The 27,126-nt window shown below is 46.0% G+C and overlaps 1 protein-coding gene across 1 annotated transcript; it reads right to left on the bottom strand.

Annotated features, from left to right (window-relative positions):
* On the bottom strand, positions 1 to 27,126 carry MYCBP (MYC binding protein). The gene is made up of 5 exons (XM_068265429.1): positions 27,020 to 27,126; positions 20,677 to 20,749; positions 18,580 to 18,628; positions 13,549 to 13,678; positions 1 to 199 (listed from the first exon to the last, which is right to left on the bottom strand). The coding sequence occupies exons 1-5, from the start codon at positions 27,032 to 27,034 to the stop codon at positions 155 to 157; spliced, it is 312 nt and encodes a 103-aa protein (XP_068121530.1). The 5' UTR covers positions 27,035 to 27,126; the 3' UTR covers positions 1 to 154.

Raw genomic sequence — 27,126 nt, 5'->3', positions numbered from 1 at the left:
TCATGATGAGTTGTTTATTTTAGATAGATTTATAAAGAAAACAAAAATAGGTGTTCCCATATATCCCAAAACAGAATACATCCTAGGTGTGTACATTATATACAGTTCCAGTGCAGCATTTAAATAAAAAAAAAATATATATATATATATATTCCTATTCAGGACGTTTTTCATCTATTGGAGGCTCGTGCTGGGCAAGCTGAAACAAAACAGGATAGTATTAGACATGTTTTGTATTACATAGGCAAATCTGTAAGACAAGACAATACCAAAAGACAGAAGGAACAGGTACTAGAGGTTAGCAAAGAATACTATAAATATGCTACGCCTAGGGGGTAGAAGCTGATACCAACAGATACAAGTTCACATTGAGGAACAACATATACAGTATAACTTTGGACCACAGGTCTGCCTTGCTTTACATCCCCTTTATTGTATTTAATAAACCAGGGCTGTGGAGTCAGTCGAGGAGTCGGACCAAGTTTGGGTACCTGGAGTCAGCGGTATTAACCACTTCCCGACCGCCGTATATACAATTGGCGGCCGGGAAGTGCACCCCGCAAGGACCGCCGTATTGACAAATGGCGGCGGTCCTTGTAGGGGCATGGGCGGAGCAATCGCGTCATCCGTGACGCGATCCTCCGCCAGGGAAGTCCGGCATTTAGTCTCCGCTCGCCGGCCACTTAGCAGCGCCGGCGAGCGGAGGAATCCGCAAAAGGCAGCCAATCAAGTAGTATAAAGGCACTTTGTTAGGTAAACAAAGTGCCTTATACGTGCTTCCTCCTCGCCTCGTGGTCTCATTGTTCCAGAGACCACCAGCGAGGAGGAAGCACTTTGTGAGTACACAGGACACAGCTCTTTTTTGCCCACAGCCACCCTGATCTCCCACCCCAGCCTTCAGACCCCCCCCCTGATCACCCCAGCAGACTCCTGCCAGCACCCTTGCACAACTATAAACCCCCCCCCCCCCACCTGCCACTAACTATTGACGTTATCCCTTAGTTTAGGTCCCTAACTGCCTCCTAGTCACCCCTGACCCCCCCCCCCTACCTTTAGATCACCCCCAGACCCCATCCCAGACTACCCCCCTGTATACTGTATACATCTGTATACAGCTACCTTACCCCCTGATCCCCCTCTGATCACCTGTCCATCACCCCTCAGCACCCCCACCCATCAGAGCAGACCCTAACTGCCCCGCGGGGGCAACCGATCACCTGCCCCCCTCCTGATTACATCCACTGCTCTTTGTTTACATCTGGCCTCCCCAGCAATCACTAACTGATCTGCGATCAGTAACCCCCTGTGTCTGCCCCGTGCGGGCTCCTGATCAACCCCCCCTAATCACCGTCCGAGTGCATTGTATTTGACTGTGCTGTGATTGTATTAGATTGTGCTGCGATTGTATTCGATTGTGCTGCGATTGTATTTGATTGTCCCGTGATCTGCTTCAATTGTCCCGTGATTGTTGGATTGCCTCTGAGACCCAACTTTCCGCTACACCCAACCCATACCCCCCCCCCGAACCCCCCATCACCTTCCAAGTGCATCAGATTTGATTGTGCGGTGATTGTATTCGACTGTGCTGCGATTGTATTTGATTGTCCCGTGATCTGCTTCGATTGTCCCATGATTGTTTGATTGCCTCTGAGACCTCACTTCCCGCCACACCCAACCCCACCCTCTCCTCCACCACATCCAACCCCACCCTCCCCCCACCACCTCCTACCACCACCTCCAACCACCACCTTCCGAGTGCATCAGATTTGCTTGTGCTGCGATTGTATTCGATTGTGCTGTAATTGTATTTGATTGTCCCGTGATCGGCTTCGATTGTCCCGTGATTGTTTGATTGCCTCTGAGACCCCACTTCCCGCCACACCCAACCCCACCCTCCCCCCCACCACACCCAACCCCCCTCCCCCCCACCACCTACCGAGTGCATCAGATTTGCTTGTGCTGTGATTGGAGCCGATTGTGCTGTAATTGTTTTTGATTGTCCCGTGATTGTTTGATTGCCTCTGAGACCCCACTTCCCACCAACCCCAATACCTCTCAAATACTCCCTTTTGCTAGGTAGGTGCTCTTTTTTTCTGGGTAGTCTCGGAGGAAAACCCCATAAATTTAGCAATCCACAATGGCAAGAAGGGGGATTTCCGATGTGGAGGTATACAGGTACATGGACCAGTGGGATGAGAGCTTTTGGGAAGACTCATCCGTCGAATCATCCGGGTCCAAATTTGAACCTGTGGAAAGCAGTGGTTCCCTGACCGAAAGTGATGACGAGGCTTTGGTCCCGGCTAGAGCCAGGCGTACCAGACCCCATGTCGTTAGACCGCAGGTGGCGCAGGATCCGCCTCAAGGGCAGCAGGGTGGTGCTAGCGCTGATGATAGTTTTCTTGGTGAGGCAGGCACCAGCAGCGCAGCATCTCCTGGACTTAGTACCAGTACTTCTGTAGACCCTGGTGAAGTGGTGAGCGCCAGCCTGGAAGTTGAAACTGGTACGGTGGCAAGTGCAGTAGTACCTCCGTCGCAGCCACCAAGAAGAAGACGGGCCCGTAGTACCCATAGACTCCCAGAGGTGCTGGCACATCCAGATTGGCAATCCCCTGATTCCGCCACACCCGTAGTGCCCCCTTTCACCGCCCAGTCTGGAGTCCAGGTGGCGACAGCTCATCTAAGAACGGCCCTAGACTTTTTGCAGCTGTTCATCACCCAGGTTCTCTTGGACTTAATTGTGGTTGAGACCAACCGTAAAGCCACACAATTCATCACCGAGCACCCGGAGAGCATCTATGTCCAGCCTTTCCGGTGGAAACCAGTCCAAGTTTCCGACATTAAAATCTTTTTGGCCCTTATCCTTCACTTGGGACTAATGAAACAGAATGTATTGCGGTCGTATTGGTCTACGAACCAAGTACATCATGTTCCCTTGTACCCTGCTGCCATGTCCAGGACACGATTTGAGTCCATCCTGCGCTTCCTGCACTTCAACGACGACGAAACCTGTCATGAAAAGGGCCACCCTGCTTATGACCGGCTCCACAAAATTCGTCCCCTCATAGACAACCTGTCATCAACATTTGCAGATGCTTATATCCCTGAACAGAACATCTGCGTAGACGAGTCCCTCTTACGCTTTACCGGGTGCCTTGGCATCAAACAGTACATCCCAAGCAAGCGCGCCCGGTATGGGGTGAAACTGTATAAGCTCTGTGAAAGGGCCACAGGCTATACATGTCGTTTTAGGGTCTATGAGGGAAAAGACTCAAAATTGGAGCCGGTCGGATGCCCTGACTACCTGGGGAGCAGTGGAAAGGTTGTGTGGGACTTGGTGTCACCCTTGTTCCAGAAGGGGTACAATATTTATGTGGACAATTATTACACAAGTGTGGCCCTCTTTCAGCACTTAAAGTTAAAAGGAATCCGATGCTGTGGCACTGCGCGGCCTAGTCGCCAGGGCTTCCCCCAACGGCTCGTTACCACCAGACTTGAACGGGGGCAGAGGGCCGCCTTGCGTACTGACGACCTGCTCGCGGTGAAATGGAGGGACAAGAGGGACGTTTACTTTCTGTCCACCATTCACACAGACACGACAGTCCAAATTCAACGGGCAACTGCGGTCATTGAAAAGCCCCTTGTCGTCCACGAATATCATGTCAACACGGGAGGGGTGGACTTCAATGACCAGAGGTTAGCGCCTTATTTAGTTTCCCGGAAAACAAGACGCTGGTATAAGTGTCTTTTTATCTGATTCAATTGGCAGTTTACAACAGCTTTGTTCTCTACAGTAAGGCTGGGGGAACTGGATCTTTCCTTCAATTTCAGGAACAGATCATTCTGGACATCCTGTATCCAGGAGGTGCCAGGGCCCCCCCCCCCAGATGCAACTAGCCGACTGCATGGAAGGCATTACGCCTATCAGATTCCGAGTGCCCCAGGTCAACGCATCCGAAGAAAACGTTGTTGTGTCTGCAGCAGTGCTAGAAGAAGGAATGACACCAGTTTTTATTGTCCCAAATGTCCTGACCAGCCTGGCCTATGCATAGGGGAGTGCTTTGAGAGGTACCACGAGCTGGTACACTATTAGAACCTAGGGAACTCCAGACACAGGAGTAGGCACACACTCAGTGGTCTTTCGCACATTGTTCCAGGGAGAGGAGAGGTAAGCTTGAAAACCAAACAAGCAGGTAAGCATAAAAGTCGGAAGAAGGATCGGTTTCCATGCTTGATATTGCTGATCTGTCCTGGGTTGGCAATATAAGACGGCATGTTTGAATTTCCCTTGAGTGTGGACACCCCTGGTTTATATGCGATTTACTTTGGGCCTATGATGATGCTTTAATGCCACACAGAGTCATCTCTATTGGCAGGCATATTGCTGTATACTACAGGCATAATGCTGTATACTAAAGTTCTGAGGCCCAGTCACATAAGTTGGTGGCTCACCCTGAGTGCAGGGTGGCACAGGGTGTCTCTCTCCTGAGGTTATCACTGCCATTGATGTGGAGGAAGATCTGCCATTGATGTGGAGCAAGGTATGTTTGCCGTTCATTTTTCCTTTCAGCCCAGAGTGCATTACCCGTATACCCAATATAAGGAGTATAGCAGAAACTCCTAATACTGGCCATACATGTAATGATTGCAGAGACCCTAAAATGCCAGGACAGACTCCACAAATGACCCCATTTTGGAAAGAGGACACCCTAAAGTATTATGTGAGGTGCACGGTGAGTTCATAGAAGATTTTAGTTTTGTCACAAGTTAGAATTTTATTTATTTATTTTTTTTTTTTTACAAAGTGTCATTTTCTGTTAACTTCTGACAAAAAATTTTTTTAATGACCTCACCATTCCCCTCATGGAATACCTTGTTGTGTATTCTTTCCAAAATGGGGTCATTTGTGGGATTTGTTAACTGTCCTGGCAAGTGGGCGGGGTGCTAAATTGTAAGCACTATAGGAAATACTAAAGGTACTCATTGGACTCTGGGCCCCTTAGCGCAGTTAGGGTGCAAAAAAGTGCCACACATGTGGTATCGCCGTACTCGGAAGAAGTAGTTCAATGTATTTTGGGGTGTATTTTTACACATACCCATGCTGGGTGGGAGAAATACCTCTGTAAATGACAATCTTTTGATTTTTTTTTTTTTTTTTACACACAATTGTCCATTTACAGAGATATTTCTCCCACCCAGCATGGGTATGTGTAAAAATACACCCCAAAACACATTATACTACTTCTCCTGAGTACGGCGATACCACATGTGTGGCACTTTTTTGCACCCTAACTGCGCTAAGGGGCCCAAAGTCCAATGAGTACCTTTAGGATTTCACAGGTCATTTTGCGGCATTTGATTTCCAGACTACTCCTCACGGTTTAGGGCCCCTAAAATGCCAGGGCAGTATAGGAACCCCACAAATTACCCCATTTTAGAAAGAAGACATACCAAGGTATTCCGTTAGTAGTACGGTGAGTTCATAGAAGATTTTATTTTTTGTCACAAGTTAGCGGAAATTGATTTGTATTGTTTTTTTTCACAAAGTGTCACTTTCCGCTAACTTGTGACAAAAAATAAAATCTTCTATGAACTCACCATAGTCCTAACAGAATACCTTGGGGTGTCTTCCTAAAATGGGGTCATTTGTGGGGTTCCTATACTGTCCTGGCATTTTAGGGGCCCTAAACCGTGAGGAGTAGTCTTGAAACGAAATTTCTCAAAATGACCTGTGAAATCCTAAAAGTACTCATTGGACTTTGGGCCCCTTAGTGCAGTTAGGGTGCAAAAAAGTGCCACACATGTGGTATCGCCGTACTCAGGAGAAGTAGTATAATGTGTTTTGGGGTGTATTTTTACACATACCCATGCTGAGTGGGAGAAATCTCTCTGTAAATGGACAATTGTGTGTAAAAAGAATCAAAAAATTGTCATTTACAGAGATATTTCTCCCACCCAGCATCGGTATGTGTAAAAATACACCCCAAAACACATTATACTACTTCTCCTGAGTACGGCGGTACCACATGTGTGGCACTTTTTTGCAGCCTAACTGCGCTAAGGGGTCCAAAGTCCAATGAGCACCTTTAGGCTTTACAGGGGTGCTTACAATTTAGCACCCCCCAAAATGTCAGGACAGTAAACACACCCCACAAATGACCCCATTTTGGAAAGTAGACACTTCAAGGTATTCAGAGAGGGGCATGGTGAGTTTGTGGCAGATTTCATTTTTTTTTTTGGTCGCAAGTTAGAAGAAATGGAAACTTTTTTTTTTTTTTGTCACAAAGTGTCATTTTCCGCTTACTTGTGACAAAAAAATAATATCTTCTATGAACTCACTATGCCTCTCAGTGAATACTTTGGGATGTCTTCTTTCCAAAATGGGGTCATTTGGGGGGTATTTATACTATCCTGGAATTCTAGCAGCTCATGAAACATGACAGGGGGTCAGAAAAGTCATAGATGCTTGAAAATGGGAAAATTCACTTTTTGCACCATAGTTTGTAAACGCTATAACTTTTACCCAAACCAATAAATATAGGTTGAATGGGTTTTCTTTTATCAAAAACATGTTTGTCCACATTTTTCGCGCTGCATGTATACAGAAATTTTACTTTATTTGAAAAATGTCAGCACAGAAAGTAAAAAACATCATTTTTTTGCCAAAATTCATGTCTTTTTCAGTGTTCTCCCCAGGATTTTTTTCCAGCCGGGTGGCATGAAAAAGTAGCCGGGTGGGGTGCGAGGGGGAATGCAGGGCAGGTGCAACTCTAACTACAGCATAAGAAGAGGATGAGGAGGTGAGCTGATGACAGCCGGTTGCTCACCAAACTTAGTTAGGTGATGCACCCCTCTAAAAGAGCCCGAAGAGAACACCTAATATGGGTGTTATAGTTCATTTCATACGGGGGTGATTATTGCATTTAATATGGGGGGGGGGGATGGGGGAGTAATTTCACGTTTCATACAGGGGTGTTTGTTGCATTTCATAAAGGGGTGATTTTTGTTTTTCATATGGTTGTTGTTTGGTGCTGGGGTCAAGCGGTATTGCAGATAGTAAACAGGGTAGTAAATTATCTGCAATACCCCTCTACCCCAGCAGCAAATAACATCCATATGAAATAACATGCTTGTGAACTCTGCAAGAATCACCCCCACACCTCCTTTCCTGTCCTTTCAAGCCACTTGCACATACCCTCAACACTGGATCTATGTTCTATTTTTGCAGCAGCAACTTTTCACAGACTTTGCCCAACTAGTACAGCCAGGGCTGGATTTGTAATTTTTACTGCCCTAGGCAAACTCTTCACAACTGACCTCTGGCAGATTAAATCACTTATATTAAATCTGCCAGTTGCTAAAATCAAGTAATGTATGGGCACTTACATCTTATGAGAAACCAATCCAGCAGGCAGATGAGAGACAGCATTCAGCAGCAGCCTCCATCCTCAGCAAGTCAGCTAATCTACATTGCTTATTGTTTATTTGTTTACCAGACCCTTGAAAGCTCCGTGTACTCTCTGCAGACTCTGCACAATATCAGATAAGAAGTGCAGCAGAGGTCTGGCCCACAGAGTTCTGAACTTCACGGCATGCTTCAGAGGAGCTCTTATTGTAGATAGAGAAGCAGCCGGGAAACAGAGGGTGGGGCGTCAGAACTCCTTGCCGTGCACTGTATCTGGAGCTGAAGATTCGTGCAGCCAGGGCACAGGAGAGAGAGCCGCTGTGTGGATACGATCGCTCGGGGGAGAGGGGGGGGGGGGGATAGAGTGTCTGCAGCTTCATGCTCTCCCCAGCCTCAAGTAACACAGGGACAGAACTAGTTTCCCTGCGCTCTGTTTGTATTTACCTTGCGGCTGCCTCTGCTAGCTGAGCTGCTTGCAAGCTAACAGACACAAGCAGCCAGCAAAGCGAGGCATAGAAGAGGCTTTCCGGTATAGCGGTGACAGACAGTCAGCCAGCCCTGCCCCTTACAACCCACCCAGCCAATCACTGTTGAAGCAGGAGGTCACACAGCCACGCTCCTGCAGTGTATAGCGAGAGCTGAACACTGATTTATAGCAGGCAATAGAACGCTCTGCCTGCGTGACATCATCAGCCTTAGCAAGGTAGGCGGGCGGGATCTCAAAGCAGCCGGGCGGCCCGCCCACTTAAAGAGCCCTGGGGAGAACACTGCTTTTTTGATGAATATAATAAAAAGTAAAAATCGCAGCAGCAATGAAATAGCACCAAAAGAAAGCTTTATTAGTGACAAGAAAAGGAGCCAAAATTCATTTAGGTGGTAGGTTGTATGAGTGAGCAATAAACCGTGAAAGCTGCAGTGGTCTGAATGGAAAAAAAGTGCCTGGTCCTTAAGGGGGGTAAAGCCCACGGTCCTCAAGTGGTTAATGAACTGAGGAGTCAGATGATTTTTTTGCGCAATTTTCAATTTTCGATTTTATTTGATTAGCCGCACCCAGGCTATGCATATACATAGGTTAGGATTTAGTTAGTGTTAGGCCCCTCCCATGGAGGATTGACTTCTTCGCAGTGGGAGGGACGAGTACTTAATAGGTTGCATGCAAGCTATTAATGGAAACCAACATCCTCCTCTAGTGGTAGACAGGTCATGTGTATGCTCGGTGTGTATTCGACCCCACAAGTGGGGCTTGCACTCTTTTGCAGGTAGGCACTAGTCTGTTTTTAAGTAGCGCTGCTCATTTCCCTGCTATGTACTAATGTAATTCGTTTTTGGTCAGCTGCTCTCACTTAACAGCCATGCTTTTGGTGTATATGCAGAGCTTCTGTTTGGGTTCAAGGTGCGTTTGTAGTTCCTGGGGGGGCTCAGCGCATCTCTGATGGAGGCCATTCGGAGGCGGCCTGGTGTTGCGCTGATCCACCTTTTGCGCAGATGATTTTTTTGAACCATATCCATAGCATTTGTAAAAATTAGGCTGAAGAGTCGGAGTCGTAGAGTCGGAGCAATTTTGGGACTGGGAGTCGGATGATTTTTGAATCAAATCTATAGACTTTGTAAAAAAATAGAATAAGGAGTCGGGAGTAATTTTGGGTACCTGGAGTCGGAGGTTTCATATACTGAGTAGTCGGAGTCAGGCCTGGAACCCTCTACAAAACGCGATCGCAATCGCTAGTGTTTTGTATGAGCAGTTTCTAAGCGATTTCATGGAGCGTTTTAGGGAGCGATTTTAAAAAGTGTATTCAATTTGCCAGCGGTTGTGTAGCGATTAGCGTTTTTAAGTCTGATTGGTTTTTTCAATTAATTTTAATTTTGTTACAATGTACAGTAACTTTAAAACGCTAGCAAAACCGCTCCGTTAAGGTTTTGATAAGCGATTACGCCAGCGATTATATACTTTACATTGAAGCGGAAACGCTAACAAAATGCTGCATGTCATGTGTTTGCAATTTCGCTAATCGCAAATCGCTTCTGTAGAATTTGCACCATCTGTCACAGCCGTGAGAAACGCATGCGAATTGGAAGGATCCGCAAAAATCGATTCCTTGATCGTTTCGTGGTTAGATTTGCCAGTCATTGCAGCGATCAGAGACTGACATTTCTTAGTTTAAAAGACTTTTTTTTTTCTCTCCTTCCTTCCACCAGAAGGCAGGAGCCTGTTGCAGAGTGTCCCCGGCCCCCAGCTGTGCTAATGGCCCATCCATCAGATGAAGTTGATAAGCAGCATGGCAGAACCAATTTATTTGGGAAAAAGTCAGACTCTTTGGCTACAATCCCAGCAGGGGAGCTGACACGTAGCTTGCTGCCCCCAAGCTTCAAAAGAGCCTTCGCCTGGGAATGACCTGCTGTAAATCCCAGATGTACATAATATTCCATAAACTGCTATATGTGTCATATTTCCTGTATTGCCAGGCTGGCAGACCCTCCAAACTAACAGAGCATGCTGGGCCTGGTCTGGCGCTGGTACTGGAAAAGTTTCAGAACATTCGGAGGTAAAGACTGTCAGTTAGGCAGTTCGGAAGTGCCCTGGCGATACCACAGGGGTCCTACCCCTCATGTCTGGTATCAGGGCGCTGGGTAAATCGGGACGAATCTGAAAATGTTAGTAAGTCTGCCCTGACCTGTACGGTTCTGCGAGATATACCCATATACGGTTAGATATGATTTCTGGTCTCCAGGACAAGGGGAGGACTCCTCTCATATTCTAAGGGGGTGTATGGCTCCCGCCCTCACTCCCTCCTACTGGATCAGGGGCATAAGAATGGCAAAGGAGCCAAACTCAGTGTCCTCCACTTTGAACATCATCCTGATTATATCCTTGCCAGCTTGAGAACATGCTGGCACCTGGTTTGTTTGGACTGTGAACTAAAACAAAGGAACCTTACAAGTTTTCCCAGAACTGACATCTTTCCACGAACTAAGTATTTTCTCCCTTTTTATTTTCATACTGGCTATTAATGTTCCATAATTGTTGATTTTAATGATTTTCTGTATATATTAATTATTTATATTGCTTTTCAATAAACCGACGCTAACGTCAGTTTGTTTATTCCGCTACCCTATTATTCAGCCATACACAGAAACTGAACCAGAGTCTCTGAAGAGACGCTACTATTGTATTGTTGCTAGTTAGACAGAATAGAGTGTGTTTAACCGTTTTTATTTGTAGATCTAGGCTCAGACAGTCAGTGAGTTCCTCTGTCTCAGGAAACAGAGATGGTGGCAGTTATACCCTGAAATAGTGTGTAATTTGTAATTACCGTAACTCACAGGCTCTCTTCTAGTCGGTTTGCTACCCAAGTTCCAGCGGTTTCTGCGCACCGATCCCGACCACAGCTTGCATGGTCTGTGTGCTGAAACCGATTGGAAGGCAATTTGCGTTCCGGCCACTAGGGGTCATGTGACACCATCCATTTACATTGGCATAGCGTTTAGGGAAATCGCTAGCAATTTATCACGCTCCCTAAATGCTCAAAAAAAAATAATAAAAAAAAAAAAATCGTGGGTTCCAGCTCTCAGATGATTTTTGTACCGATTCCACAGCCATGTAAAACATGGTGATAGGGTTTTTCATACATGTAGGTCAAAACTTTTAAAAACATTTTTTAGCTACAGCACCCTCATTTCTCACAAAAAAAAAAAAGGTAACACTGAGGACTGCTAGATGGCATTTAAAATCTGTGCCTGGATTTATAGCTACATACAGACCTAAGGAAAATTAACAATTGTTCCATGATCTGTCACTGATGATATCCACACGACGCAATGTAAACAGTAGCAGAAAACTGCAAAACTAATGCCAAATATTGAATAAATTATGCTGGACCTAGGTGAAGTGCTGTAGACTTTGCGGACACTAGGTTTAATAATCGTTCATAAAATCTGTACACATTGCTGACTATGAAAAATTATCTGTCAAAGTGATACATCATTACATTTGCTTGAAGTGCCCAAGCATCGTTGTGAATCATTCAAGCCATAGTTTGTGTCATTAATTTTTAACTACTTCCATAGCAGCAGTCTCTGTCCCCTTAAAGGGATACTGTAGGGGGGTCGGGGGGAAAATGAGCTGAACTTACCCGGGGCTTCTAATGGTCCCCCGCAGACATCCTGTGTTGGCGCAGCCACTCACCGATGCTCTGGCCCCGCCTCCAGTTCACTTCTGGAATTTCAGACTTTAAAGTCAGAAAACCACTGCGCCTGCACGCCCGTGTCCTCGCTCCCGCTGATGTCACCAGGAGTGTACTGCGCAGACACAGACCATACTGGGCCTGCGCTGTGCGCTCTTGATGACATCAGCGGGATCGAGGACACGGCAACGCAGGCGCAGTGGTTTTCAGACTTTAAAGTCTGAAATTCCAGAAGTGAACCGGAGGCGGGGCCGGAACATCGGTGAGTGGCTGCGCCAACACAGGATGTCTGCGGGGGACCGTTAGAAGCCCCGGGTAAGTTCAACTCATTTTCCCCTGTCCCCCCTACAGTATCCCTTTAAGGACCAGAGACTGCTGTAACCGCATAACAACACTTACCAACGATTCGCCGCGCAGACCCGTTGTTTCCTCCTCTCTCCCATCACTGCATCGCCCCTCTCTCTGCCGTCCCTATGATGGCAGAGCTGTGTGAGCAGGTCAGGAGCCGCTTTCATTGGCTCCTGATGCTGTCCATCAATGTTAGCCAATGGGATTGGCTTACAGCGATTACAGGGTCAGGAGCCAATGAAATCAGCTCCGTCATATAGACGGAAGTGCGAGCGAGTTGTGGCGAAGGGAGAGCAGTGGGAGTGGCGGAACCACGCAGGAGCGATGTTTGAAATCTAAGTCCTGTCAGAGCCATGCAGCCACAAGCAGGACGTAGATTTCAACCGCGCTGGTCCGGAAGCAGTTTAACGACATCTGAACAAGGAGTCGTTCACAGTTTATTTTGAATGATTTTTACTCCCCGTGTGTATAATGCTTATGTCTCTACAGGAGAAACTGCTCAACACACCACACACACTAAATCACTGAATGCAACTTTACTGTTTCTTTCCCACCAACTGAAAATGTATCTTCTACACTCAATCAAGAAGTATCTCGGCTGGAAGTGAGAAAAAAATCTCCATAAAGAAAAACGCAAATAATTAAATATGGAAAGTACAGGTAGTCCTTGACTTACAAACAATCCGCCGATACAAACGGACTGAAAATGTGAAATTTTATTCTGTAAGACCAAGTCAATTTTTTTTTTCAAAAAGACCATGTCATTTGAGAAAATCTATTTAAAAAAAAAAATTAAAAAAGAAAAAAATGGTTTTTAAAATGACATTCTGCTACGGTACAGAGGCCGGTTTTAGCCTACTAGATGGTGGTAACGGTGCAGACCGTCAAAAAAAAGGCCTTCAGGGATTTCCGTGTTAATATGCGGTAATCCCCTTCTGGCTGACAGCCAAACAGGAAAGTGACACTCACTTCCTGTTTCAGAAGTATGGAAGTGCATGGAAGCGTATTGTTAAAATATGCTTTGGTGCATGCAAGCCGCAACGCTTCTGCATACATTTTTTTAAACACCCTGCATCAGACTTACATGACTTCTAAACCGCCGCACAATGCCGCAGAACCGTGCGGAAAGGTAGATCTGTCCTTGTGTCGGGGATGTGATGAAAATGTCATTTCCGTCGTATCACACCGCACCACGCTGATGTGAACGGCCCCTTAGACTTTCATGGGCTGCAGTGGGGTTGTGGTAAGAATAATGCAAAGCACCAGTGTAAAAGCACCCTGAGGGTAAGAGGTGACACCGTGGGGGAGGGGGGGGGGGGGTACGGACACTGCAGGCACGGAGGAAACAGACGTGACACAGAGGGTGACACTGGAAGGACAGATCTCGTTCGTTAACCAGGGACTACCTGTATACCACAGCAAAATCATGCATTTCGTTGTTTAAAAATGTGCATTTGTAATTATTTGTGCACAAATGATCAGTGTTACAAGATGGCTGTGCATTTTGAGGTGTTTATGTAGCAGATATAGCAAAACCACTACTATGTACAATCATGATTTAGAGATAAAGCAGCCAGTATAGAACACAAGGGGAAAAAATCAACAGTAAAAACGAACCTTTGCTTTCAGTTCTTTATTTTCCTCTAGAACAGCTTCATACTTCTGTTTCAGTTCTGTGACCTCCAAACGCAAAGCTTCCACATCTGGTGTCTCGGGACCTGCTGCACCTATGTGCTGTTTTAAGAAGCTGATTGTACAAATCAGGAAACGCAACAGTTACTAGTCTCATGACAAGATTATTTCCACATCAGCATAACTCCATGCAGGTCTCATCTGCCTCACTAGAGCCTATGCTGAGAGGTTATGAAAGCTGCCAGTGCTGTCCTCGGTACACAAAATGCTAGCTGCCTGGATTTCATGGCAGTCCTGTGCTCATTGTGGATAAGTGACCTAGAGTGTTAAAGGACGCCTGAAGTAAAAAGGATATGGAGGCAGCCATATTTATTTCCTTTTAAGCAATACCAGTTTCCTGGATGTTTTGTTGATCCTCTTCCTCTAATACTTTTAGCTATAGACCCTGAACAAGCATGCAGTAGAGGCTGCTGACATGTTTGTGAGATCTGACAAGATTAGCTGCATGTTGTTTCTGGTGTTATTCAGACACTAGTGCAGCCAAATGGATCAGCAGGGCTGCCAGGTAATTTGTATTGTTTAAAAGGAAATAAATATGGCAGCCTCCATATACTTCTTGCTTCAGTTTCCCTTTAAAGGGAAACTCCGACCAAGAATTGAACTTTATCCCTATCAGTAGCTATTTTTACAATACATTTCCGCATACAAGAGGCAGGAAGTGACTGTTAGTACGCATCACTTCTCGCTTGCCTGGTGGCCAGACAGGGAACACCGTGTCCTAACGCCGTGTTCCCTGAAAGCCTGTTTTGGCGGTGCCGCAACGATACCGCCAGTTTTCTGTGTGAAACCAGCCTCACGGTTCCCCACTGGTCGTTTGATCTGACCAGTGGGAATCCTCATGGAGAATTCACATTGATTCAGTCAGTGAATATCATTCAGGGTTTTTTTCTTTTTTGTTTCTAACTTATTCGAAGATTTTTCTTTTTCTGCCACAAGGTGTAGTTTAACCACTTCAGGATACTGCGTACACTTAAGTACGCCCCTGAATCCTGAAGTGGATACCATGGAAACGGCCACGAGCGGCCGTTCCATGTCAGTTCACGGAGGGTGTCTCCGTGAACACCCTGCGAGCCGCCGATCGCGGCTCGCAGGGTAAATGTAAACACCCTGCGAAGATCTTCCCCGCTGTTTACATGTATACGGCGCAGCAGCGCCGTAGCGGAGATCGGTGATCCCCGGCCTCTGATTGGCCGGGGATCGCCGGCACCTGATAGGCTGAGGCCTGTCCTATCCGGCTCACAGGGGGAGGGAGAGGGAGGGAAGGGGAAGGAGGCCAGGAAGCGCTGCGGAGGGGGGGGCTTTGAAGAGCCCACCCCCGCAAGCGCAAACAGCCGGCAGCGATCAGACCCCCCCAGCAGGACATCCCCCTAGTGGGGAAAAAAGGGGGGTAGTCTGATCGCCCTGGCTGCTATCTGATCGGTGCTGCGGGCTGGAGAGTCCACGCAGCACCGATCAGGCAAACCACCCCCTGGCACAGAAGTGGTTAAAATCACAACATACCAAAGTGTTCAGTTGCCACTCTTGAGACAAATCAGGCAACAATTTCAGCCATGCGATTGTTGAAAGCTAAACAACCGCAAAGCTCAACTGCCTGTCTATGTGTGTGATGTCAGTCTGCTACATGTCTATGCATGCAGGTGGCAATTGTTCAGTGAAAGAACCTGTAAACGGCTGCATAGTTCAGTGCCTCCAGGGGTCCCTGTTCTAGTCAGCTGAAATCTTTAACTGACTAGAACATCAAATATGGACGGGGAGGAAATGGCAGTTATTCTCCCCGATCACAACCCCTTGTACTGCCGACATTTTGCAAAAAGAAACCCCACTGCTTAACTTATCTACTCCCTGGATCCCTCAGTTGTCTTTTCTGCCTTGTCGGCTCTCTTTCCCCCCGTCTTTCCAAATTGTCGGTGCTCCTGTTCCGCCACCATGTCCCTCATACTTGCTGGCATCTTCAAACGAAAGTATTTCTGGGTCAGCACCATAGCAGTGAAGATGGGAGATCACCACTGCTATGGTGCTGACCCAGAAGTACTTTCGTTTGAAGATGCCAGCAAATATGAGGGACATGGTGGCGGAACAGGAGCACCGACAATTTGGAAAGACAGCGAAGGGATTCAGGAGTAGGTGAGTTCTGCGGTGGTGCTTTTTGTGTTTGTTTTTTCAGGTCTCAAAACAACGGTACAGGACTAATTTAACTTATAAAGCCAGCTACATTCTGCTTCTCTATTTCCTTACTAATTTCCCAATAACATCCCAGTTGCAAACCTTGCTTTACACATTACCACAATCCTTCACTTTGACCCCCTCTTCGCTTTTTAACATCCAACGTTTATAATGATGCTCTGCTTTGTCTGGAATTCACTTTTATTTTTGTCACTTTCCAACTTTAATATTTTTTTTTTAACCTCGTTAGCGGTAACTCCATATCAGGCTCGGGGCGGAAAATAAAACGCAGCCCAAAGCGGTAACCCCGAGTCTGACTCAGGGTAGCAGCTGGGAGGTCAATGCAGAGAGCATTGTGTGCAGCGGGCGTTTTAACATGCCTCCCCATGGAATCCAGACGCCGGCAGCCATTCTCCTTCCAGTCCTCGGAGGCTCTGGGTCCCTCTGGTGAGATCGCCGTCTGGCATCATGATGACAGCCGACGATCTCACTATGGACTCTTTTCCATTAGCAACCGCAAATCCCAAATGCCAGCGATAGCGATTCTTCACTCATTTTGTTATGCTATTGCACGTTTTCATACGCAATGCATTTGCAATGCACAACTGCTCTCAAAGTCGCTCCAGAAATCGATTGCGCTTTGTAGAAAATCAAATTGCGATAGTGGAAAACACCTACTGCGATTCCTATGTTAACCTCCTGAGCATTACGCAGCTCAGGAGGTTTTGTTACTTTTAGCCCGCTTTTTAAATAAATGTGCCAAATGGCTGTAAACCCTCTAGCTAGCACTAGGCTAGCTAGAAGAAGTCTGCGGCACCCTCCAATCCCTGCTGCTGCCCCGTTTATACATTACCCAGCCTGGATCCAGCGATCGGCGCAGCCTCCCCGGACAGCTCCGGTCTTCACTATGGGGAGGATCGCAGACGTCATGCGCAAACCCAATCCTCCCCATAGAGAGACTGGAGCTGTGCCGGGAGGCTGCGCGATCGCTAGATCCAGGGGGGGGGGGGTTAATGTATAAACTGGGGGATCGAGGGGGGGGGGGGGGGGGGGAGATCGCAGGGGAGCGGGGGGTGCCCGACACTAGGAGGTTTAAATAGCAACCCCTGCGATTTAAAAATTGCTAGCATTTTACGGTTACAACACCCAAAGGACAGAGAGTGAACTGCATTGCTGGATCCCAAGGAGGTGAGTAATTGCAGGCAGGGGCTGCTGCAGGCTCTCTGGGGGTATGATTTATTTTTTCTTGTTTTTAGGGTCTAAATGCTAATGAAAAAAAATTGTACCACTTTTAGTCCCTAAAATCAGGAAGGAATCATAACACCAGAGAGGTTAACTACAAAATCTCACCTCTTTAGAATTTTTTTTCACATTTCTGCTTCTAACAAACACTGACAAGGTTCTGTCTCCTCAGCTAAAGTAGGGTTTAGTTCTTGTCATTTCTTATTTATGTATATAATCTGATGCAGCTGTATGTACTTGTCATTAACTACTTTCGGACCGCAATGATTTAAAGGGAACCTAAACTGAGAGGGATATGGATGTTTCCTGTTAAACAATACTAGTTGCCGGACTATCCTGCTGATCTCTATGGCTGTAGTAGTGGCTGAATCACAGACCTGAAACAAGCATGCAGCTTAATCCAGTCTGACTTCAGTCAGAGCACCTGATCTGCATGCTTGTTCAGGGGCTGTGGCTAAAAGGATCAGAGACGAGTCAGGCAACTGGAATTATTTTAAAAGGAAAAATCCATATCCTCCTCTGTTTAGGTTCCCTTTAAAGAGACTCTGAAGCGAGAATAAATCTCGCTTCAGAGCTCATAGTTAGCAGGGGCATGTGTGCCCCTGCTAAACTGCCGCAATAGCGCCGCTAAACGGGGGTCCCTTGACCCCCAAACCCCCCACTGCGACACTTGGTCGCAGACTTGGTCGCTCCTGGAGGCAGGGCTAACGGCTGCAGCCCTGCCTCCAGTCGCGTCTGTCAGCCGCGCATCGCCGCCTCTCCCCCGCCCCTCTCAGTGAAGGAAGACTGAGAGGGGCGGGGGAGAGGCGGAGATACGCGCTGACAGACGCGCGTGGGGCAGGGCTGCGGCGGTTAGCCCTGCCCCAACCAGGAAGCGCTCCCCCGCATTACGGAGGGGGATTTGGGGGCGAAGGGACCCCCGCTAAGCCGCGCTATAGCGGCGTTTTAGCAGGGGCACACATGCCCCTGCTAACTCTGAGGTCTGAAGCGAGATTTATTCTCGCTTCAGTCTCTCTTTAAATCTACACCCTGTTTTGGAGGCTACCTGGCTGGCAGGGCGTAGATTTCAATCAACCGACGCCGCATGTTGTCGCCGCTCCCGACAATCTCGCCGCCGTTTCCCCGCTGCAGCTCCCTTGCTCTGCCGTCTCTATAACGGCAGAGCCCTGTGAGCAGGACAGAAGCTGATTTCATTGGCCCCTGACCCCGTCTATCAACGTAAGCCGCTCTCATTGGCTTACATTGATAGGCAGGGTCAGGAGCCAATGAAAGCGGCTCCTGACCGGCTCACAGGAACTCTGCCATCATAGAGATGGCAGAATGGGCTGCCCAGGTTGTCGACGTGCGGCGGTGACGGCGATTGCAGCAGGTATGTGCGGCAATTCGTCGTTATCCATCGGGATTCCGACGTTTCTGGTACCTGTGGTCTCTGGTCCTTAAGGGGGCAGAGACCACTGGTACTTAAGTGGTTAACCTATGTCTTTATCTTACTCTGTACAGTGTCAAAAGATATGATGGTCTCTATAAACCAAGTAAAATAATAAAGGATACTCCAGTGCATTATTTGGCTTTTCTGGCTCTTCATACAGTTCCACTAATACTGCAAAAGAAAAAGTTCAGGTTTGCAACTAAATTCTTAACGATTCAAGTCACTTGACAACTACATGCAGTGAACTATAAGCAGAGTAGTAGTCCTGGTAAAATGTAAGAAGTGCCCGAGTTGCATCTTTCCTTGTTTTTTTTAATCGCTCATGTGCAATCATCTATTTCAGTGGTCCCCAACCTTTTCCGGCCCGGGGACCACTTTCTGACCAAATTTTTCTCCAGGGAACGGCGCGGGTGTTTGCGCAACCTAGTGGACAGTGTCGTGCGCAGCGGGTTGTGGGGGGGGAGGGGCCTGGGGTGCGGCTGCATAGCTAGCATAGTTGCCCCAGTATAGGGAGTTTAGTTGCCCCAGTATGGCTAGTATAGTTACCCAAGTATAGCTAGTATAGTGCCCCAGTATAGCTAGTATAATGACCAGTATAGCTAGTATAATGACCAGTATAGCTAGTATAATGACCAGTATAGCTAGTATAGTCCCAGTATGGATAGGTAGTGCCCCAGTATAGTGCCCAGTATGGGTAGGTAGTGCCCCAGTATAGCCAGTAAAGTGCCCAGTATAGCTAGTATAGTGCCCAGTATAACTAGTATAGTGCCCAGTATAGCTAGCATAGTGCCCAGTATAGCTAGGTAGTGCCCAGTATAGCTAGGTAGTGCCCCAGTATAGTGTCCAGTATAGCTAGTATAGTGCCCAGTATAGCTTCCTAGTATGAGTAGGTAGTGCCCCTCCCCTCTCCGCCGCTCCTGTTACCTTATCATGAGGGGGCGGCCGCTTGTCCGATTAGATTCCCCCGTAGCCGCTCTCCTCAGTGGCATCTCCTATTACAGCAGCGCGCTCGGCGGCTGCTGTGATAAGCAGGAAGCGGTACAGCGGCTTCCTGTAGCAGCGATATGCATCGCCGTTACCATGGGAACCGATGTACCGCTTCCTGCTCATCACAGCAGCCGCCGAGCGCGCTGATGTAATATGAGACGCCACTAAGGAGAGTGGCTACGGGAGAATCTAATCGGACAAGCGGCCGCCCGCTCATGATAAGTTAACAGGAGCGGCGGCCACAGGGAGGAGCAAGAGGCCAGACCTGCAGCGGCCCTGTGATTGGAGACCCCTGCTGTACGGCACACCAGGCAACATCAGCGGTTGAAAAACACTGATCTATTTCATATTCTTCCACCCTGTACGTCCAGCCCTCCCAATGTACACCTCATGCTATGTAACTCTATCTCTACCCTACTTGTATTAAAAGGAAACCGGAAGTGAGAGGAAAATGAAGACTGGCATCTTAATTCATTTATAAACAATGCCAGTTGCTTTGCGGTCATGCTGAGCTTTTGCCTTTAGTTGTTTTTGAGTCACACGCCTACAACAAGCATACGCAGCCAGAGTCAAAGCATCTGATCTGCATGCTCAGTCTGGGCCAGTGACTTAAAGTATAAGAGGCAGAGCACCAGCACAGAGGTCAGGTAGCTGACATTGCTTATAAGGGAATGAACATAGCAGCCTCTGAATTCCTCTCACTTCAGGTTCCATTTCATGCCCCTGTTACAACTGTGGCCATCTTAAAGCCCAACTTATCCCAAAAATGTACTAGGCAATTCTCATACCAAGAACGTTGTTAACTGAATATACGCACACTGGAGTGACTTCCAGTGGGTGGAGTAATAAGGGCTCAGCCACACTATAAACGCTTTCTGAGCGCTTTTTAAAAAAATCGCTCCCATTAAATTCATTGGGATTTGCTAATCAATCACAAGCGCTCAGAAAAGCGCATATAGTGTGGCTGAGGCCTATGGAAGGGACAATGAGCTTGGTTGTTGTCATCTGGTGTAACCTGGTGGGGGCAACTTCACACAAGCTAAATATTTGGCAGAGATGGCCACCTTGGCCAAAATCAAACTAAGCGGTAGAAGCTTTACAATGTGTGGCCACCCTTAGCGAGTAACAGATATTTTTATATTTTTTTCTACTGCTGTATGCCTCTCAATTCCAAGGCACACATTTATGCAGTGTCTGTTACATGTTTGAGAAACAAACTGGCAAATGCTCACTTTTAGTAAGTGTGTCAAGCACTCCCGCTTTCTCCAAGTATCTTCTAAACTGTTCCCTCTTGGAATCTGCAGCCTAAAAACAAGAAAATACTGTATTAAAATATACATGGCATATTTCTGTACTTTTGCTGCAAGAAGTCTGTTAGAAACAGGATTTCAGGCATTAAAATAAAACACACAAGAGAAAAGAATCCACAGATAATGTGTTCATGATAAACATACTGGCACAGTATATATTTATCAAAATGAGATAGAGATATGCGATATGGAAAGGAAGGAGAGCAGATAAGAGGCAGAAGACAGATGAAAAAGATAGGTAGGACCAGGGCTGTGGTATCAGTACAAAAATCATCCGACTCCAACTCCGACCCCTCAGTTTATGAAACCACCCACTCCAACTCCAGGTACCCAAAATGGCTCTAACTTCGTAGTCAAATACTTACCAGGGCTGTGGATTTTGTACAAAAAACATCTGACTCCAGGTACCCAAAATTGCTCCGATTTAAACTCCAACTCCACAGCCCTGGGTAGGACAGAGCTCTCCTGGGCCCCATTGAGCAATTGAAGCATGATGAAAATATGACTGCAGACCTGACAGTTGGCCTGACTCTTACCTTATATGACACTGGTCTAGAGGTCGGTGGATAGCCTCCCCCATCCAAAACCGAGGGAGGCTAACAAAACGAAACAGAATATCACAGAAAGGGGAAATGCCCCCCACAAATGTCCCAAGCTGTTGTTGCCGCTAATCAATCAAGCATCATTCACTCTGGATGACCACCAATCCAAACAAAAACAAAAATCTACAGGGAAACATTTGAGGTGGATTCCATGGCAATAGAGGAGGCTACCAGGATATAAAATTCTGTACAGGAATCAACAGTTCAGATATAGAGTCTAGGTGCATTAGAATTTTAGGGGACTGCAGAAAATAAACTTTGCTTTGTTCTAATCCTTTACGTAATCCTGTATCAGGGGAAGAGGGTACTGAAGCCCCCCACATTGCGAGCCACTAGAAAAAGCAAACCCTATAATAAAAAAATCATCCTGACTGCTGTAGTTCTGAGGCGTGTCACAGAATCAGCCAAAAAGTAGTGAGTGGCAAGTGATTTCTCACAGATTTCCACGGAAGGGAACGCAGCCACAAGCACACTTAGAAATTAAGGAATATTTTCCCTGGGTCGCAGCGAAGGATTGGAGTGTGTGCAAGACCAGAGGCTTTCCCCTACTAAAAAGGTAAATATCTTGCTTTTTTTTCAAACTACAGGTACCCTTCAAAGTGATTTACATTCAGTTTACCCTTCTACTATATAGATTTGGTAAGACTGTGTCATCAATGGGTGGCCACTAATGATACAATCTTCATAGTACAATCTTACCAAATGTATGCAGTAGAAGAGTAAACTGAGACAGAGGTCACACTTGGGGAAAGTGCAGGCGATTTAAAAGAATGCAGAATCGCACTGCAAAATGCAGATAATGATTTCTTATAATTTGCCTGCCTAAATGCAGACAATTGAAACAGTAGCTAATGATTTTCAACAACAACGATAAAGTAGTGCATGTACTCAGATTATAAAATGCGCCAAAACTGCATCCCCAAAATGCAGTTCCTGAAATTGCAGTAGGCCCATTGTAAAACATTATGCGTGCTTTCGCATGCAATTTTGCATTGCAGCAAAACACACACGGTTTTCACAAGTGTGACCCCTGCCTGAGTGAATAAACTTTGAATAGATAATTAAGGTATTGCCTAATAACACATAGAAGTAGTAAGATAATACAGTTTTAATTGTACAATTATTGGGTACCTACAGTCAGACTTCCGTGAAAAGTTAGATTAAATGCAAGTTCATTGACATCAGGAATTGTGTAGGACGTTCAGTAGATTACTTTGTACCTACTGCCACAGATCATGTGTACTGAACAAATGATTCAGGCAGCATTCACATTTTTCCACACATCCACTTTTTTTCCCGCTGCATTTTCATGTTTTTGTGCACTTTTGTGAATTATCCTTGCACATCAATGAAGTTAATTTTCCTGTCCATGGCCTCAATTCATTAAAGCAAAAAAATGTAAAATTTAAAATACATACAAACAATTGAAGTCCGCACCGTCTTCTATAGTCATGAAAACTTTATTGAAAACAAGTTAAAACATAGTGCTGTGTGGCAGCAACAGTCTGCTGTTTCGGGCTCATCGGATGTCGGCACAAACATCAGTTACCTACCAGATGCATGTATGTTGTGCAGCTCGCCACCTCTGTATGGGTGATCGGCGGTGTCTGAGGATGGACAGACAGGCTCTTCACCGGCCAAATGCACACAATTTGGATCTGGTAGGTAACAGATGTTTGTGCAGACGACCGATGAGCCTTTTTTTTTTTTATTATCATGCCCCATCTAAACACTTTATTTAGGTAGTGACCAATGAAGTGTCGTTGAGCTAGTCAGGTGGTGTAGGCTTTGCGTAATAATGGGCAGTTTCCCATCAGGTCCGCAGAGTACATGGTCTGTGACAATGGTTATTAGATTTACCAAGCAGGTCTTCGTCAATTGAAGCACGTTTGTTCAGTAAATTACCGAACTTCTACCTCATGCTGAAAATCTAGTAAATTTGAAAAAAATAAATAAAGTGTAATATACTGAATGTGGTATTTTACCGACCTAAATGACTTTACCGAACTGCCCTTAGTGAATTGTGGCCAATGTATCTAGCCAACTTCAAAATCGGATGCAATTTTCATGAAATAAATGCAATTTTTTGGCATTCTCACTGACCTAAAATTACATTCAAAACCCACATGGAAAAACATCACTGCAGCATGATTTAAAGTGTACCAGAGCTAATGAAAAAAAAAAGGATTTATTCATACCTGGGGCTTCCTCCAGCCCCATACGTACAAATCGCTCCCCTGCCACCATCCTCAGTCTTCTCCCAGCTCTGAAAAACGGGTCCCCGCACTTTCGTCAGTCGGAGCCAGTCTGACATAAGAAAAGTGCGTCCTCCACGTAGCCAACAGCTGCAGGAGGGATACGCAAAAAGCGCACTTCTCCTGCGTAGACTGGAGCTGACTGACGGAAGTGTGGGGAGGCGGTACCGGCGCTGCAGAAGACTGAGGACGGCGGCGTGGGAGCGTATGGGGCTGTTTTCATGGCCTATTTTCATGAGCTCTGAGTCCCTTTAAAAAACGTGGAAAATAGCAAAAAGCACAACAAAAATTGTTGGTCATATCTGATGCCATTAAAATACATAAAATGTGCAATGAACACAAAAAACGCACACCCACGTGATGCACACAAATTCAAATGAGTTGAAAACCCCTCGGGCTAGGTACACACTTAGCAGAAACGCTAGCGTTGCGGAAAAACGCTGCGTATTTGCCGCTAATGAAAGTCTATTGGCCGCAGGAAAACGCATAAAAAAAAACCGCATGCGTTTTGCATGCGTGCGTTTTTAATAACGCTGGTTTTGTTGCATAATATGCGAAAAGGCATCAGAAACGCACATAATGAAAGCCAATGGAAACTCAATGGTTTGCATTTTTCATGCGTTTTTACAAAAAAAATTGTTTTGTGATGTATTTCCGCTTCCTTTTGTCTTCCTAGTGATTTGCATAAAACGCAATTTGAAACCGTATACAAAACGCATATGCGTTTTGTATAAGCAATACGCATTAAAACACACGTAAAAACGTGTGAAAAACGCCTCTGTGGTAAAAAAAAAAAAAAAAACCCGCAAACGCATCAAAAACGCTCCAAAAATGCTAAACAACCGCACATGACATAAAACGCAACCTTTCATGTTATGTGTGCACCTACCCTCAATCAGGAGCTTCTCAAACGTGTCCTCACCAATTGCACATGGTACATTTCCTCTCCTGAACACAACTGGTGTAATCAGTGAACTAATTAGCTAGATTTCCCTGGTACACCTGTGTGGAAAATTATACAACATGCATTGCTGTTTAAGGCCTCCTTTCCACAAACTGTTGAGCTGTGTGCTCAGCAAGCAGTTACCAGGCAGAAGTAAGCATTTATCATCCAGCAACAAGCAGTTACTAGGCAGCAGTGAGCAGTTGAGAGAGTTTGAGAGGCATTTCACTGCCTATCAGCGGTCCATGGGAAGGAGGCCTAAATCAGAGAGCAGGTTTTAGATCCTCTAAGAAAATGGACAAAAGGGTTATTTTTTTTGTATTAAAAAAAAAAAAAACAAAAAACACACTTTTAGACCAATGAAATGATTGTGCCTCACAGTTTGTGCTGGAATATGTACAAGAGTCCCCATCAACACCCACTGGCCTCACCTTCAGTTGAAATGGTAAACGGAAGATGAGACGTCCTCTTCATTGCAATTCTATAAATGGGTGCTAGTATGGTTGAGAGGACAGACTGGGAAACATCATAGGGAAGTTCTGGTAGTGTGATTGGTTAGTGTTTCAATAGTTCTCCAATAACAGCACCCTCTACAAATTTTAGGTTTCAAATAGGTTGTAGTAATAACTACACACAGACACACTATTTGGCCACTTGCCATGCTTCAATTTGAAGGTATTGCGATTGGAGAACTGTTCCCTATGAGGTTTCCAGGTGGGTTACCTCAGCCATGCTAGCGCTACACCATGAACATAGCTAATGTGAATATAGTAATATCTGAGCAGGTTGTAATTAAGGGGAACCTGAGATGAAAGAAGTCTCGGGTTTCATTCTTTAAGCCCCCTTGAGCCCGCTCGGTCCCTCGTCGTCTCCCTGGGTCACTCCTGTCTCCCGGTGGATGGCCCGGTAGCCTGGAAAAGTTGCACATGCATCTAACTCCCAGCTACGGGAGCACAAAGGACCGAGTGGCCTCAAGGGGGCTTAAGGAAGGCCCAGGTAAGTACAGTACCTGAGACTGTTTTCATCTCAGGTACACTTTAAAGATGAGCAAGAACGATTTTGCAAAAATCTAAATCGTCCTGGATTGTGCAGGAGGCTTGGGCTGTAAATGCAGGGATTAACTCGAATAAGCCTCTGCAAGTGCTAGTCTACTTAAGGGGACTCATAGGGAAATTCTGCCAATGTGATTGAGTAGACTGCATCCTCTCAAACTTCTAGGTTTCAGGTAGGTTGTAGTAAACTACGCCCACACTATTCAGCTAATCACAGCGCTTCGTGCTGTTGAAGGTGCTGTGATAGGAGAACTGTTCCCTATGAGGTTTCCTGTTGGTTCCACTAAAATAGACTAGTCCCCCTCTGCCTCCCTTCTGTTGTGCCTCATGCCACGTTCCATCTTACACTTCCGCCAATGCAGAAGTTCTGGTTTAGAAGGTGGAATTGTAAGAAGATGGAAATTGGCATGGATTGCTTTGGAAGAGAGACGACGGTGGCTTAGGCGAGTTATTCCCTGCATACACATAGCCCATGTGCCCTCCGAGATTATTTCACTTGTCACTAAATACTTCTCACTTATCTCTGAAAATTCCCAGTAAATGGTACACCAAATACCCACATTTGGTTGCCACCTCCAGGCTTCAAGGGAACATGAAGTGAGAGGGATATGGATGCTGACATATTACATTTAAACAACACCAGTTGCCTGGCAGTTACACTGATCCTCTTCCTCTAATACTTTCAGTCATATCCCTTGAACAAGCATGCTTGTGTTTCTGACAGGATTTGCCACACATTTGTTTCAGGTGTGTGTTCTGATACTACTGACACCAGATTAATCTGCAGTACTGTCTACCAGGCAACTGGCATTGTGTAAAAGAAAATAAGTATGGCAGCCTCCATACCGCTGAGTTCAGGTGCCTATATGAATCAGTCTGTAGCATTTATCCTACTGTTTACTGTTTATTATGTACACACAGAGGAAGTACTTTCTTTTTAAGAAAACATATGCAAGATATCCAGAATTTAATTTGATATAAATTATGTTAAAACAAATGCAGCTAGACAAAAAGATAATTAAGCTGTAAGCAGCCCTCAGCTGGACGTAGTATGTGCCAGGAACAAGGAGAAAGGCTACAATTTTCTAACACCTGATAGTAGAAAATGTCAATAAACCCACAAAGGCTTGCTGGCTCACTGGTATGTCACTGGTATAGTGATGCAGCAAACCTCTGTGGGTTTATTGACATTTTCCCAGCTTATATCAGGCTCTGTATTAAATATCTGACACACAATTATGGAATATGCGATTATATGCAATTGGCTGTGTAACACAAGCTTGTCATACCTACACACAGCTCTGCCCTGGTGAACTGCCTCTGCTATAGTTTCACTTCATAACTGAATAAAAGCACTTAATAGAGCAATGTAAAATGCAAGCATAGGCCCGTGTATGGCAGGCCCCGGCTCACCTTGTAGCTCGCCATCCTTTTCCTCGTATGCTTCTGGTTTGTTGTTACCCAACAATCTCCCCAGTAACGCCAGCCAGTCCGGAACTCTGCACATGCGCAGTAACAAT

The sequence above is a fragment of the Hyperolius riggenbachi genome, chromosome 2, assembly GCF_040937935.1.
Source record: "Hyperolius riggenbachi isolate aHypRig1 chromosome 2, aHypRig1.pri, whole genome shotgun sequence".
Classification (NCBI taxonomy): domain Eukaryota; kingdom Metazoa; phylum Chordata; class Amphibia; order Anura; family Hyperoliidae; genus Hyperolius; species Hyperolius riggenbachi.
The sequence above is the reverse complement of the archived record's forward strand: the minus strand, read 5'-3'. Positions and strand labels throughout refer to the sequence as shown.

Coding starts and splice junctions, on each gene's coding strand:
- MYCBP (XM_068265429.1), bottom strand. Junction 13,679..18,579: donor AAGCCAAATAATGCACTGGA/GTATCCTTTATT, acceptor TTGTACAATCAG/CTTCTTAAAACAGCACATAG. Junction 200..13,548: donor ATAAAGAACTGAAAGCAAAG/GTTCGTTTTTAC, acceptor GTTTTGTTTCAG/CTTGCCCAGCACGAGCCTCC.